The sequence below is a fragment of the Anoplolepis gracilipes genome, chromosome 7 (assembly GCF_047496725.1).
Source record: "Anoplolepis gracilipes chromosome 7, ASM4749672v1, whole genome shotgun sequence".
Classification (NCBI taxonomy): domain Eukaryota; kingdom Metazoa; phylum Arthropoda; class Insecta; order Hymenoptera; family Formicidae; genus Anoplolepis; species Anoplolepis gracilipes.
In genome coordinates, this window is record NC_132976.1 from 2,215,179 (window position 1) to 2,230,010 (window position 14,832).

Genomic DNA, 14,832 nt, shown 5'->3' on the forward strand with positions numbered 1-14,832 from the left:
ATTAGCTTACGCGTTTTCCCCTCCTCCGATGAACAATCATCACCAATTTGCCGGCCAGATATTGCCACGCGTGGTAGGTCCATCCTCGCACTTCTCTTTCTTCCCAAGAGTTGTTTGTAATCAATTGGAATGATGGTATCTTGAGCGACGATACTGATGATTCCGCATGTATTTGCGTATATCGCGAGATGAAATTATTTTGAGGAAATTTTCACAATTTATTTGAATATGACTCTCACCTAAGAAATTAATTCTTATAAGAATATTTCTCTCGTATCGATTATAATTCTTGTAAAGCGATATATTATTGAGTTATTTCTGTATTTAATTTTTTCCAGGAATAAGAATAATTTTTAATCTCTCGTAAAGAGTTGTACTTTTTTCAGAACCAATCTTATCTGTACGTATATTTATCTTATATTTTTGTCGGCGTTTTTGATTACAGATTCCCAGATGGAACAGGGCTATAGATCAGAGGTCCAGGAACGGGCGCTCGTAGTATCGCTGCAGATGTTCAGTTTGATCTTGGAACGCGGTGTATCCTTGGTGAAAGCTCAACTAGACAGCGGGCAGGAACCGAGGCTGGTGGTCGGCGAGGATCTGCAAGTGCTCCTACCAGCAATTAAGGTATTTTTCCCCCTCTCTTTCCGCCGTTATCAATGCATATCGAACGAACGAAGTCTTAATTGCATTTCGCGACTCGAGTTGGCAAGAGCGTAAGTCAATTTCCGAGTCGAAACGTTCGCTCGATCACGTCCATCGTCTATGGCTCCTCGCCATTACGGGATAATTAGATCTGGAGCAGTGACGGCCAACCTCTTAGTCTTTTCTTTGGCGGTCGCAGTTTATTATTCTCCAGTCTTGGAAGCTCGTGTAAATATGCGTGTGGTCGTAAAAAAGGTTTTATTGTCTGTTTACATCACTGTTTTATTCGTTTCCGTATTCTTCGGGATAATTTATGACAGGTCACTGTCAGTTAGCTGTCACCGTTGTCCGTAGCACCTGGACTCAACTTGGACGGCACCAGGTTTTCTTCACGAGCCGATTCTCCGTCGCTGTCGCGACTTGAAAGCGTTAAATTCTCCGTCAAAGGACTGAATTTATGAAGCGTTTGCACTCGCTGCCGGTGGCCGATGTGTCAGATCCGGAATTCGATTCGATCGTATCGCGATCTATTACATTATCCAACGCGTTCACAATTGATGCATGTCGTATATAAACCGATCCGCACTTTATCGATTAATAATCGCTCTATGAAATTTATATCTTTGAGATACCAATTTTATCTCGCTTGGAATTAATCTTTATAAAAGATTGAATATGCGAAGTTATGATAATTGCTATTTAATTATATAAGATTGAAAAAATAAAGTTAATATCTAGCAAAGTAGTTGATTTTATTGAAAGATACAATCATTCTTCTATTTTTATTCAATTCGATTTGCAATTTGCTAAAATGATGAATTAACACTAGCCAGATTTAATCAAGTATTTTGTTATAAATAAATATTTTGTTGATACATATACACAAACATACTAGAAATTAGCGCGTCTACATTACATAGTTACTATGTAGTCTCAACTAACAAGAAAGGCTGTGAAGAAAAAAAGGAAACAATGATTACTATCGGAATGCGAGCTGATACAAGGAATAATAGCCAGACTCGCGCGTACGACTGTATGAGGGGTGAGACCATTAATATTGCCGATAAAGTAGACGCGATACAAGGCCGTTGGAATACATTTCACTTTAGAGGATAGATGGACGGTGCTCGATGAAAAAATTACCTCGCGAGAGTGTATTGCTATAAATAGCCAAGTACTTTCGCGCCTTCTTCGACAATTGAATATTTAATACGACTGTAAATAAAAATTTCAAAAATACTATTATTCTCTGAATGAAAAATATATGTTCTTAAAAGAGACTCTTAAAATATTCTTAAAGATAGATTAATATTAAATAATTAAATTTTTTCATAATTTTATATACATATATTTATATAATTGCTGTTTAAATGCTTTTATAAATAAATTTACAGCCTCTCGCAATGTTATTTGTGTCTGCGCAAAAGTCTTCTCTACCAAATAATAAATTTTTAAAAATACTCTAACGTATTGTTTTATTCGAATTCTTATTATTTTTCACATTTAAAAATCAATATGAATGAGAACATTGATGTTTGATGCGCAGACAGTTCTTTGATTGAAACGATTCATATATAGTTTGACTTTTATTTAAATAATTATATTTATTTTATGTTATATTATATATATATATATATATTATAATTACATATATATATTTTTTATTTGTATTAATCACGTATGTTTCCATCAATTTTATTACACATTAATGAGCTACAAATTTTGCTATTTTTTCATGTTTGTTTCTGTAGATCTGGTGCGACTGGATGCTCTGCCATAGCACTGTTTGGAATCCTCCGCCGTCTTGTACGGATTACAGAGTCGGGTAAGTTTCTTCCAATTTTAAACTCAATCAACGAAATAAGATTAGCGCGATCTTCTGTCACAGCAGCTCTCGGCTTTGGTGTCTAATCCCTTTATATTGTTTCGCAACGAATAAGTTTCATTTGCTGTTAGAATTAACTTTTACGCCAACTTAATTAATATGAAAACAAACGTACATTGCATTGTAGCTTGTTGTAGCAGGAATGCGCGATATATTTCAATTTTTTTTCGATTTTGCGGTTTTGTGGGTTGTGCGGTCTGAATTGCAATCATACACAATTTCCAACTGTGATAGTGCGAGATTTACGTTGTTAAAAAAATTATTAAGCATTTATTAAGAACCAAAACTCGATCATTGAGATGACCGATCGCAAAACACGCATCTACCATTTGAAAGTGTATTTATTCATTAATGATCATCTTTTTGAATATTTATTCTTTTTCTTAATTATTTTTTAATTACTAATTAATTGAACGAGACTTAAATATATGTATGTATAATACGAGACATAATTTGAACACACAATTTTTGACTCAAATGGACATTAAAATAGTTTTTTATAATTTTAAATTTGAAATTGAATAGTGTGGCTAAATGAATGTAATAGCAGGGTGGAGATTAATTGATTTTATTGTCCTTCCTTTTGGTATCGATAAACAATGTAGACTCGGAAATTAATCATTTTCGTACATCCTTCAAGAAGTTTTTTGTTCGGAAGAGACTATTATACGATGGAGAATATTAATTCGAAAATGATTGTTATATTCGATCGTCTTCAGCCTCGGGGTTTTAGCTGTCCTTAAGGACAACACGAATGAAGCGCGAGGCACTCAGTATGTAGCGCAATCATGCTTTCTGTTGACGTGTGGCCTTGAGATAACTTAGATTCTGGGAGCAAGGGATCATTAGTGCGCGAGATGCTACCAATCGTATCGTGACCTAATCACATTTGGCTATCATATCGAAATAAATTATAATCAAACTCATTTAAATATGCCTGAGGCACTCTTGCTGTCAAAAATCTTTCACCTCTTCTTTGTTTGACTGTGCTAGACTGTAAACTTAAGGGCTCAGTCTAGTATAATAGTATGAATACTTGATGATTTTTAAGAATTTTTTTGAAAAATATTAGAAATTTATCTTTTTGACGTTTACATATTTTTATTGATGTCTAAGCAGTAATTTAGTATTTTTAAGTCTTGAGTATATTTAGCTTTTTTGTCCAATATGAAACTTACCTCTATCCGTAGCGTGTTGAAAAATGACAGTGTTACATGCTGCTTGTAATTGTCTGAAAGAAAAAAAAAATTTAGTTTTATTTTGTAATATATTTTTGTGACTGAGCTTTATTTACTGAACATAATTAAAATTTTTAAACATTGACATTTTTTTAACTTCAAGAAATTAAAAAGTTTCAATAAAATTGAGGTAATCATAAACTTTTAATAATGATTTAATTTTAAACTAATACTACTTTGTTATTTTTCAATTTTTTCTAATTTGAAATTTAGATATAGTATCTCAGAATTATCCTACGGAATAAAACTAGATTGAGTTTTATTTCCAACAATTACAATACGAGAAGCAGCATGTCACGCCATCGATTTATATATTTGTTAACATGTGTTAAGGCTCGTATTGAATAAAAACGCTAAATATCCAATTAAAAAAATACTGACATACTGTTTAAACCAAAAAAATAGAAACATGTAAAAGAAGCTTAATTTCTAATATTCTTAAAAAAATTATTAAAAATTATTAATTTTTTATACTGTTAAAATAGATTGGGCTCTTAAACGAACGCTACTGTTTTTTAACGAAACGGACAAACCAACAACTAAATCGAAATAGGGTGACAAATAAGATGAGACAAGAGAGCATACAAAATTTCCTGTACGCGTTATTCGATTGTGGTTGCGCCTCTGCTTAATAGACGCGAGCTTGTTCTAGCGAGAGAGCCGATATCTCACTAAGGGCGTGAGAGGGACAGGGAGGTGATGGAAGCGAACGTGGCGTAGGTCACGGTCAACCGCTGCATCGTATCGAGGCTCGATCTTTCGCGCCTCGTCGCGCGCCAAGTACAGGTACACGCGGCGCTATTTCTATCACGCTTCGTCGCGAATGCATAAGTTACTGTCCCGCTTTAATTATTACCGCATCGGTTCTAATTTCAACTCGGTGAGAACGCACGAGTTTTGCACAATGTACGGGCCCCGCGAGAGAAGGCTGGTTCACATCCTCCGCTTTTGTCAAACGAATTAATCCCCCGAGATGTGTCGAGAAAAGAGAGAGAGAGAGAGAGAGACATTTGTTAGGGTAGCTTTCGCCAACTCGCGCGCTGCATTTGGCTTCGTCGCAGCTGCGCATAGCGACTATTAATTCAGGTTGACACTTGAGGTGTTTTGAATTATGGTTGTTGTATCGGACTATTAATTTTCCTCGCGCGATGATGCCTCGGCGAATCGTACCGCTGTGTGAGAAACTCACGGGTAAAGACGTCGCGACACCCGCGGCGGCCTCGTGGCGCGACACGTGTTCGTGATTGTAACATTCCACATTCCGTTTCTAATTCATGATTCTTGCGCGGAAACCGCCGCCGCGATTTGGTGGACGAATTTTCGGAGAAGAGTAAAAAGGATAAATTACAACGCGTTGCAACTGATACTTGAATATTTATATTTATTTAATTTATTTTACAATACAATAAATTTATTTTACGAATATTTGTATTTATTTAAAGTAGAACTAATAGTTTATTGAGGAAGCGTTACATGAATTACCAGCGAATTAGACGAAATGATTATATTCGTAAAGTGTTTTATAAATTTATAATGAAAAATAAATATTGTCTTTATTCAGACTTTTGTTAAATTTGAATTTTACCTGGAATTTGCGCGATATATTTGCATGTTATATATATTTATATGATGTAAAACAAAAAAGTACAATCAATTGAAAAAAGTATAATACACAATCTACATATTTAATAATACATAATATATAATACAATCTTGAATTAAAGAATAATCTGGGATAGTTTTTAAAAGATTACACATGGATTTTAATATTTGAAGATTTTTTTTTTACTACAGTAAGATGTGTTTATTAATTCAATTTTATTCGATGATTTTCTGCCTGCTCGAACTTACATATAATGAATTCTAATTCGAGTTTTACTCTTTCGTTCGCGAACCAGTTGAATCCCCGAATTGTCAGTGCAGCGGTATGCCCTGTGCTGAGTCACGTCACTAAATAAGGAACCTAAGAGCACGGGGAAATCCCGATCCGGTGTCCTGGGGTGCTGGAGGGCCCCTAAGGACCAGTGTTTCACAAAGAGATCGGGTCGACGCGTCTCGAATTGATCATCCGCGAGCGTGAGCGAATACTTTTTGGCGCGCACTTCGTGCAGAGAGACGATGAAAAAAGAGAGAAAGAGAGAGAGAGAGAGAGAGAGAGAGAGAGAGAGAGAGAGAGAGAAAGCACGCCGTTCATCTTATCGACGCACGGCGCGTCGTCGTTTCTCTCGGCGCGAGTTTCGCTAATGAGATAAAATAAAAGAAGAATAAGAGCGAGAGAAAAGAGCACGCCAGAGTCACGCTTGTCCGACTGATGCAATCTACCGTCCATTAAACGAGAGTCTCAAGGCTCCCTCCCCCCTTTTTTTCTCTCAGTCTATCTGTTTCTCTTTCTCCCTCTCTCTCTTTTTTTCTCAGTCTCGAGACGCGCGCTTAACCAACGGCTACTCTCCGATAGGTTAATTATTGTTCTTGTTAGCGATTAACAATTACGTGAGTCAAGCGTTTCCTTGGCAAGGACGCGACGACGCGGCCGCCGATCCTTTCCCGATCCTGATCACCGTTGCTTAGAACGGTCTGAGCAGTGATTCTCGCCGATGCCGGACGTAGATTCCGCGAGCTGAGTCCCGTAACGGACGCGATTAACCGATGACCTTTAATGATGTCGATCGATTAATCGCGCCGGAAATCGTCGCGAAATTAAACGGTCGATTAAGAAGTCTCTCCTCGCGTGATTTCCTCTCACGCATTATCATCGGAATTATCATGATGTATATCGTAAGTAATCGTTCCTTGACTGCACAATAGAATGGTTTTTTTTATGTTTAAAATTCACAGTCGTCTTCTTTTTACTACGTGACTTTTTTATTTTTCGAAAAAAATCCACGGAATATAAAATTGTAACATATTTACCCGACATTACAATTTTTTTTTACGGGATTATCAAAAATATTTTTGCTTGTAAAAAATTTCTTTTGCATAATAAAAATTTGCATAATTGAGCACACATTGTTGCGAAACTACTTGCGTATTATCAGCAAACAACATGTAGGGAATAAAAGGAATAGCAAGTCCCGGAAATGAGATTGTCTTTGCTCGGACGAGCAATTCTGAAACCGCCATAGAGCAGCGAGGGAATTAAGTCTAGTAGTCTGAAACATTGATGAATTTAGAAATTTTTTTTTTATGAATATTAGAAATCTTAATCTTTTTGACGTTTTACATATATTGTAGTAATGTTTAAATAATATGTCAATATTTTTAAATTTTGGATATTAAACTTTTTTTTATCAATACGAATTTTGCACGTAGATATTGAAAAATGTATTGTTCGATGGTATGATTCTTCTTTATCTAATTATCTTAAATGAAACAATTTAATCTAGTTTTATTCCGAAAAATATTTAGAATATTTTAAACCTAATTTTACTTTAAAAAAGTTATATAAATAACAAACCAATGTTACATATACATTTTACAATTATATATTTTAATTTTGCTGAAATTTTTTCATTTTTTAAAGATTAAAAAAATATTAAATATTGTTTAAATTCGAATTAAATTTAGTATCTCAAAAATATTCTATGAAATAAAAGACCGAATTTTTTTCATTTCCGTTATTATTATTGAACATGCTACGCGCAGAGCTCGCATTAAACTAAAAAAAAGCTTAAAAAATTCAAGATTTAAAAATACTAATATACGTACTCTTACATTAAAATAAAACATTAAAATAAAAATATATATATAAATACCAAAAAGATCAATTTCTAATATTCTTCAAAAAAACATTCTTAAAATCATCAATTGTTCATGTTAGAGTAGACCAGGTCCTTAATTGAGCACTGTGACTTTACAGTAATACGGAAGTGGTGAATGGAAACGTATACCCCGTACGCCGTAGGTAGATCATTAATAACGTCGGCGGAACGAGCCGCCGCCGGTCGCGTACGCGAAGTACATTAAACGTATAAATCCGTGATCTATTATTATTATCCGCCGCGCGCGCATTACGCGGCTCTCCCTCGTCACAAATAATTTCCAATACGTACTTCTCGACATTGATAATAAATGGTCGCGCGAGAATATATCATATTTGCGCGTGAGCACTTGTGACGTTTTCTTGTCTCTTTCACACGACACGAATGACTAGATATAAATTTTATTACAGTGTGCCTACTGCCCGCAAAAATATGGAAAATCTGGAATAATTAAAAAATTCTGATGGAATTTTACTGGAACTCTGGGATTTTAAAAAAAAAATTTATTTTTGTGGTATAATTTTTTCTCTTATATTGTAAACAGTCGACAAACCAGTGAATTATGTGTTTAAAATATATTATAAATATATATTTATTTTATTTATATATTCAATGTCTTAACAAAAATATTGAATTTGCAGTAAAAGAATTTATTTTAGAGAAAGTTGCATCAAAAAATCTTTAAACCATTCTTTTTATCTGGAATTTTGATTAAAAAAACACTGGAAAATTAAGGAATTTTTAGGGAATTTAAAAAAAAATGAATAAACATCCTGTATAAGACTGTCTATCGCGCTTCGGATTTTATATATCTCGTCGAAAATGCACGAAATCGCGCACACAAAGGCGTGCGAAAATTCGTGAACGCGCGTTCACGCCGTGCATCATGATTGCTCTCCGAAACCGCAAAATCTCTGGAAATATCTCGATGTACCTTTGTGCGGCACATCGAGACTGTATTTTGGGCAAACAGAATTCCATCGGGGGTTCTTGGTCACGTCGTGGTAATTGTCGTACCCTGCGGCGAGAATATTCTTCGCGTGACGAATGATCCAGAAACTGAAAATATTTACCTCATGTCAGAGCCAGTAGCGAAGAAAATCAAGTAGCAAATTACCCGGTTTAATTTTTTTAAGCAAATGTTTGAGCAAGTGTTGTTTACACAGCCGGCGACCCTCACGAGTTTTCGGGGAATTTATGCCGTCATTCTTATACAAAAACAATAATTAGGAATCTGAAATCCGTAGAAAATTAGTCCCGAATATTATCGGAGGTATAAACGAGAGGTCGTCGGCCTCTCTTAAGGCGTCATGCTGGCGTCAAATAACGTTAGGAAGAATTTAGTAAAAAATGTACTTTGGAGAATTGAGAATTATCATTTCAAAGCGGCGCGAATCCTAAATCACAGTTTGACGACTTAATCTTCGAAGTTAAGCCGGTTTAATCGCGCAGAAAATAAATTTGACATTTCACCTCGATATTATTGAGAATTTTTTCCTTCGTCTTTAAATTATATGTTAGAAGAATCAAATTCTTTTGATTGAGTTTTTGCCAAATCATTGGGAATCTTTATCAAGACAGAGCCGTAGGCGATTCTTTCAAATTTTCAATTGTGGATATATTCTGGATGTTATCATGAAATTTAGAGAGGATGCTTAATTCGAATCTCTCATTTTGTTACAGGCCTCCGGGAGACGCATGGAGCAGGCTGGCAACGATGGTGAATCTTTTAGAAAAATTAAATTATACCAGGACGACCTTGATCCAGGGCAAGGATACTGAGGATCGTGAAGAGAACAAAGGTATGGTAATTTATAGTCTTTCTTTTGCATATGATAAACAATTTTTATATTGATTATTTTGTTTAAAAAAATCGTGCCAAAAGTACAATTAAAAAGACTTGAAAAATTAAAGGCCCAATCTATTTTAGTAGTATGGAAAATAATTTTTAAGAATTTTTTTAAAGAATATTAGAAATTTTGATCTTTCCGTTTTATATATGTTTTTTATTGGTTTTTTTTATTTATTTGATTAAATAATACGTCAAAGTATTTTTTATAACTTAAATATTTAGCTTGTCTTTGGTGAATACAACTTCTACGCGTAATCGAAAAAACATAGTTGAACGGTGTGACATAGTGTTTCGCGTGTTGCCTAAAATGAATAAACTTATTCTAATTTTATTCTTTAGGATATTTATGAAAAATTGAACTCAATTTCATTAGAAAAATTTGAAAAATAACATTTTGTTATTTTAAAATTAGATATTTCAATTTTGCTGAAATTTTTTTACTTATTAAAGATCAGAAAAATATTAAATATTAATTTTTTTAAATTCCTGTTGTATTCAGTATCTTTCATCAAAAAGTGTTTCCTTTTATTTAAAAAAAATGAAGTTATTCAGTCCATTAGTTTTCAAGATAACAAGTTTGAAAAGTGTTTTGAGAAAAACGCGTTTTAAAGTTTTGCAAGTTCATTTGAAGACTCGTGCGCTATCCTGTTTAAAGTTTTACAATTCCGTCAATTTTGCGAACTTTTCAGTCAAATTTGACAGACATTCTTCAAACATCATACTTTCAGAAAATGTAAAAAAATTGATTTTAAACTATTAAAAGTAGACTTACAAATTTTCTGTTTGTGTATTTCCGAAAACTGTGTGAATAATTTTCTTTCCGATTAATTTACGGAAATAAAGTGTTTGAATACACAAAAAAAGGATTGCAATTACTTAACACTTGCGACACGGTTTAGCTGAAACAGATAACCATCATTCTGGAGGAGGAATGCTTCTCGGCGGAAACTCTGAGTAATTGGATATACAGATGTAACTGTTCTTCAAGTTTCTCTGCAGAGAAACAAGACCGAATTCGGAGCATTTAAGAAACTGCGCGAAAAAGTAAAAAAGTTGGAGGAGAATTAGGTACTCAAAAAGGAATGTGTAACAGTTATTGTATAACAGTGGAGTCCCTCTTGAGTAAATTCTCTTTGAGAGTTCCTTTACACTAAGACTGAACTGTCTACTAATTTCGGAAAAGTGCATGAAATCGAGATGCGATGAGAAGATGCTCGGTGGAGAGCGATTCTGTCGAGCGAGCAGACCTGGACCAGGCTTAATCGAAAAAGTCGCGAGTTCTTCGAAGTGCCGACGAAGTCGGTGACCGGTCTGTTGACCCGTAGGTAGCTGGCGCGACGGTTGCGTAACGGTGAATACGTTCGACATGACCACTGCAGTGCCATTCTCTTGCGGCCGTTTACTAGCGTGTGGCCAATGGTCTTTCAGCATGCGTGCGAGCCACATCGCCACTATATGTTGCTCGCTGCGTTTACGTTATGAATACACAAATTACATTGCCCCGAAGCTCATTCACGTGTAGATCTCGAGACGACCCGACGACGTCTGTCGTCGATTTTTCCGTATATATGCATCTAGCACGCATCGCGTCGATACATCCGACCAAATGGTACCGTTAAGTCTTTCGGATTGCGGATGATTTTATGTGGAATTAATTATCATTCTAAAACGACAATACAAATACATATTAGTAGCCCTCCCTCCCCTCCCCCTTGATTAGTTTCAATTCAAGAAAGACGTAATATTAAGTCAAAGGTTCTGAATTTTTTCAAAGCAAAGAGATGTAGTGCTACGTCATCGCGTTGACCGCGAAAGTGTCAAAGATTTTAAGTGTTGGCTGCTATATCCACTCTTGAAAGTTGCCAACTCCAGTAGAAGTAACTGTCGGTGGCCATCATTGATGGATCAACTTCAAAGACAATGATTGAGAATATGTACGATTTTCGATAGAAACGAACGACAAATTTTCCTATTTTCGTCAGTTTCTATTTTTGTAGATGACTCGCGATCACGAGTTTGGTCTCGAACTGGGTCTTCCAACGGGTCCGGTCGCTTAGAAACGAGCGTTCCAGTTTCGCGGCGCGTCCTTGCTCACGGTATACTTACCTCTAAACCGAGTACGATGTATGTATTAGATGTCAGTGCTCGCGTTGCTCATAACGAATATCACACGGTGGATCTGACTAGAATTAATAAGTTAATCAAGTCCACAATCGCGACTTGTCTTTCAGCCTTTCGTATTAACGTATCTATTGCCTGCCCTAAAATCAGTGAGATAAAAGACGCGGTATATCTTTTTTCGTTATTAATTATCTAAATTTAATTAATATATATCTCAATATATTCCGATATATTTCGAAACGCTAAAATGTTTTTGTAATTTTCTCATTAAAAACAGATTAAAATTTTATAAATGATAAATATTTTTATAAACATTTTAATATATACTTTTCTGGTATTTCCGTATATGAAAATGCTTCAAAAAACTTGATATACTTCACATCGCTCGATTATTATTCTACGCTTATATTGCATTAGAATTACATGCAGAATTTAATGGCGGACGCGAAAGGCGATGGGTCGCCAGAATACGATCACTCTATCGATTCTAAGGCACGTTGCATAAACATTTGAACTCCTTTCGCGATACGTGATATGGATCTTTGCGGATAAATTCAGGGTCAATCCTCTGCATGCCTCTGCAAGAGAATCCGATTTGGCACGATCGCAGAATATCATGTAGGATTTAGGATTTATATATCGTGCATTTAGGTTGTATCGAATTTTTACGTTTGCTTCTAGATCTGGAGCTCGTGAAATTACCGGAAGATATCACGTTGGCAGGATTCACGCCGCTCATGTTGAATCCGCAAGATCCTTGCTATGTGGAAAAGACGGAAGACATGGTAGGTTACATTACATATTATATTGCTGATAATAAATTTGTAAATAAAATATTGCTTTTTCTACTTATAATAGATTTATCAAAAGAATGCAATATTTCGAGAAAAATGTCAAAGTCCCCAAATGGGAATTTTCCTCACTACGCGGAGAATATTCCAGTGACACTAATAAATTAAAATCATTGAGATAAATCCGCGATGCGTTTTCAGGAAGTGGCACAGGCGTGTCTAAGGATAAGCAAGATCCTTTTCTTCGGTCAAGTGTTCTTGTGCGGCTTGGAGACACCGGTGCTGAAACTGCAAAAGAGCGAGACCGGCGTCAGCGAATACGTTTCCGTGGTCGAGGCCTCGAGCACGAGTTTGCCGAGTTCGCCGCCGACACAGGTATGTTGGTAACTGTCGTAAATCTTTAGTTGCCCACAGAAAGCATGTATGCTGCGTTGTGCAGAGTCCGGTGGATTACGGATTCGATTTTCCTGATTCAATTTTCATGATTCGAAATGACAGGTGAAAGAGACGCGGAAAGTTTATATATTTTTAATTTTTCTTGATATACAATATATAATAATAATAATAATGAATATTATATACAATTATATATTTTGAGAAGAGAGGAAGAGAGAAATAATTTTATAAAGTATTCAGATAACTTTAATTAATTAATTAATTATAAAAAATTAAATTAAACAATAACAAAAAGTAAATTTAATTAAATGATAACAAAAGTAATTACTAAAGTACCTTGTAATTACATCGAAGCGGAAAATTAAATATCGAGATTTACGTCTCCTGAATTTCTAATCCGTTAAATCCGATCTGCCACGGTTCATTATCCCAGGAACGGAATTAATTCACTTTCAGAGCGACTCGGAGCTCATGGTGGAGAGTTACAGCGAGGGGGAGGAGGAATCTATTTCCACATTGAGAAGATTACCCTCGTGCGGCAGCGTGCCTGACGATACGACGGCTCCCGTGGCGACTGTCGAGATAAGGTCGCTGATCGAGAGGAAGGAAGAACTGGAGAGGCGGCAGCGGAAACAAGATCGACATCGACAACGGGTACAGGTGAGTACAAGAAACATTTCACAACGATATCCTGCGTAGCCGGGAATGATGTATCGATTTGTCGACGTGATAAACGGCGTTGCAATCAAACGCCACTTATTACATATTATTACATCGAAATTGTCTGGTTTAAAATTGTTCAAATTGATGATTGTCGCTATGAACGATATAAATAATTATAGAATTACTAGCAATGTGTCCTAATCGTCTCGATTGACGCTCAATTCAATCAATGCTACATTATACGTATAATAATTTTTATATACTATAATATGATCATTTTGATGATAATTTTTTATATTCTATCATGAAGACTGGAAGCTTTATTATAAACAAAAAATTACTAAATAATTCCACGCGTTATGTTAAATCTATGCGAATTATTGTTTTAAATAAGCGCGATTAAATTAATAATAAAATTGTATAAAAATACTATTCATAGTTTACCTATTTATCTGGAACAGCTACTCGATCGTATTAAAATAAACTTTTAATTCGATCGAGTAACTGTTCCAGATAAATATGCTATTTTGGAATTGAATGAGCAATCTTACATTTTCTAAATTTAACTTACACTAACAAAGATATTTATTTTCCACGAATGTCGCTGTCAAATAATCGTCTACCGTGATATTAATCTAATTGTTATCTATATTATGCTTTTTTCCCTATTTTATTCACCTTCGATCTGCCTTCTCGTCTCGAAAAAGCCGACAAAGTATCAGCGAAATGTATTCATCTTGGCTAAGTCGAACTAAATCAAGAGATTATCAAGAGAGCGCGTTTGCCTCCTCGCGAAAGGAATAGAAGAAATATTGTATCTCTTTTCTTCTCCTCATCCTCCTCTTCCGGTTCCTTCTCGTTTTTTTCGCATTCCTCCACCCCCTGTCGCACCACCCTTCTTTGCCCTTACCAGCCTTTTATTTCGAATCGCACGATCCTCTCTCACCGCAGACTTTCGCACAGCACGCAAGCCGTTTTTATTTACGGCATCGAAACTTCTCTTTTTTGCATATTTATTATCTTACCCCAGCTTGGGGCCGGATTTTGTGCATACTATGTGGTCGGCCACGTATTCTTTCTCCTTCACGGAGCGATATCTTTCTTCTCGAAGAAAAAAAAGCAACAGAGAAAGGAGTAGGCTGGCCAAGAGAGCCTGTACACGCGCGATTGTTCTGTTCTTCGGCTTGATTTTTTTTCACATAGGTATAAGCTTCACTTTTCGAAAGTATTCAGAATACAGATATACATATTTAAATTAATTTACCAAATACGTTAATGAAAAATACGGTTGAAAATGTATTAATCAGATTTAAATAGACGTATGTATAAATAGATTTATGTAACGATTTACGTTTGTAATTTGTAACTATAAAATCCGGGAAACTTCGGGAATTTTCTCCTTGAGAAAATACAAGTTTACTCGAGCTTTTTCATCAGGCTATTTGAAAAACTGGTATAAATTTCTCGCCGTTTTCCGTATTTC

General features: G+C 35.3%; 1 protein-coding gene across 7 annotated transcripts in view; it reads left to right on the forward strand.

The window, feature by feature from the left end:
- The window catches only part of LOC140667859 (telomerase-binding protein EST1A), a 99,430-nt gene that overhangs the window by 54,506 nt on the left and 30,092 nt on the right, over positions 1 to 14,832 (forward strand). For all 7 annotated transcript variants that reach the window (XM_072896153.1, XM_072896148.1, XM_072896149.1 and 4 more), the window contains exons 18-23: positions 446 to 627; positions 2,397 to 2,470; positions 9,210 to 9,328; positions 12,181 to 12,284; positions 12,492 to 12,665; positions 13,143 to 13,346. In XM_072896153.1, the coding sequence (XP_072752254.1) occupies positions 446 to 627; positions 2,397 to 2,470; positions 9,210 to 9,328; positions 12,181 to 12,284; positions 12,492 to 12,665; positions 13,143 to 13,346 (857 nt within the window). The remainder of the gene's footprint in view (positions 1 to 445; positions 628 to 2,396; positions 2,471 to 9,209; positions 9,329 to 12,180; positions 12,285 to 12,491; positions 12,666 to 13,142; positions 13,347 to 14,832) is intronic.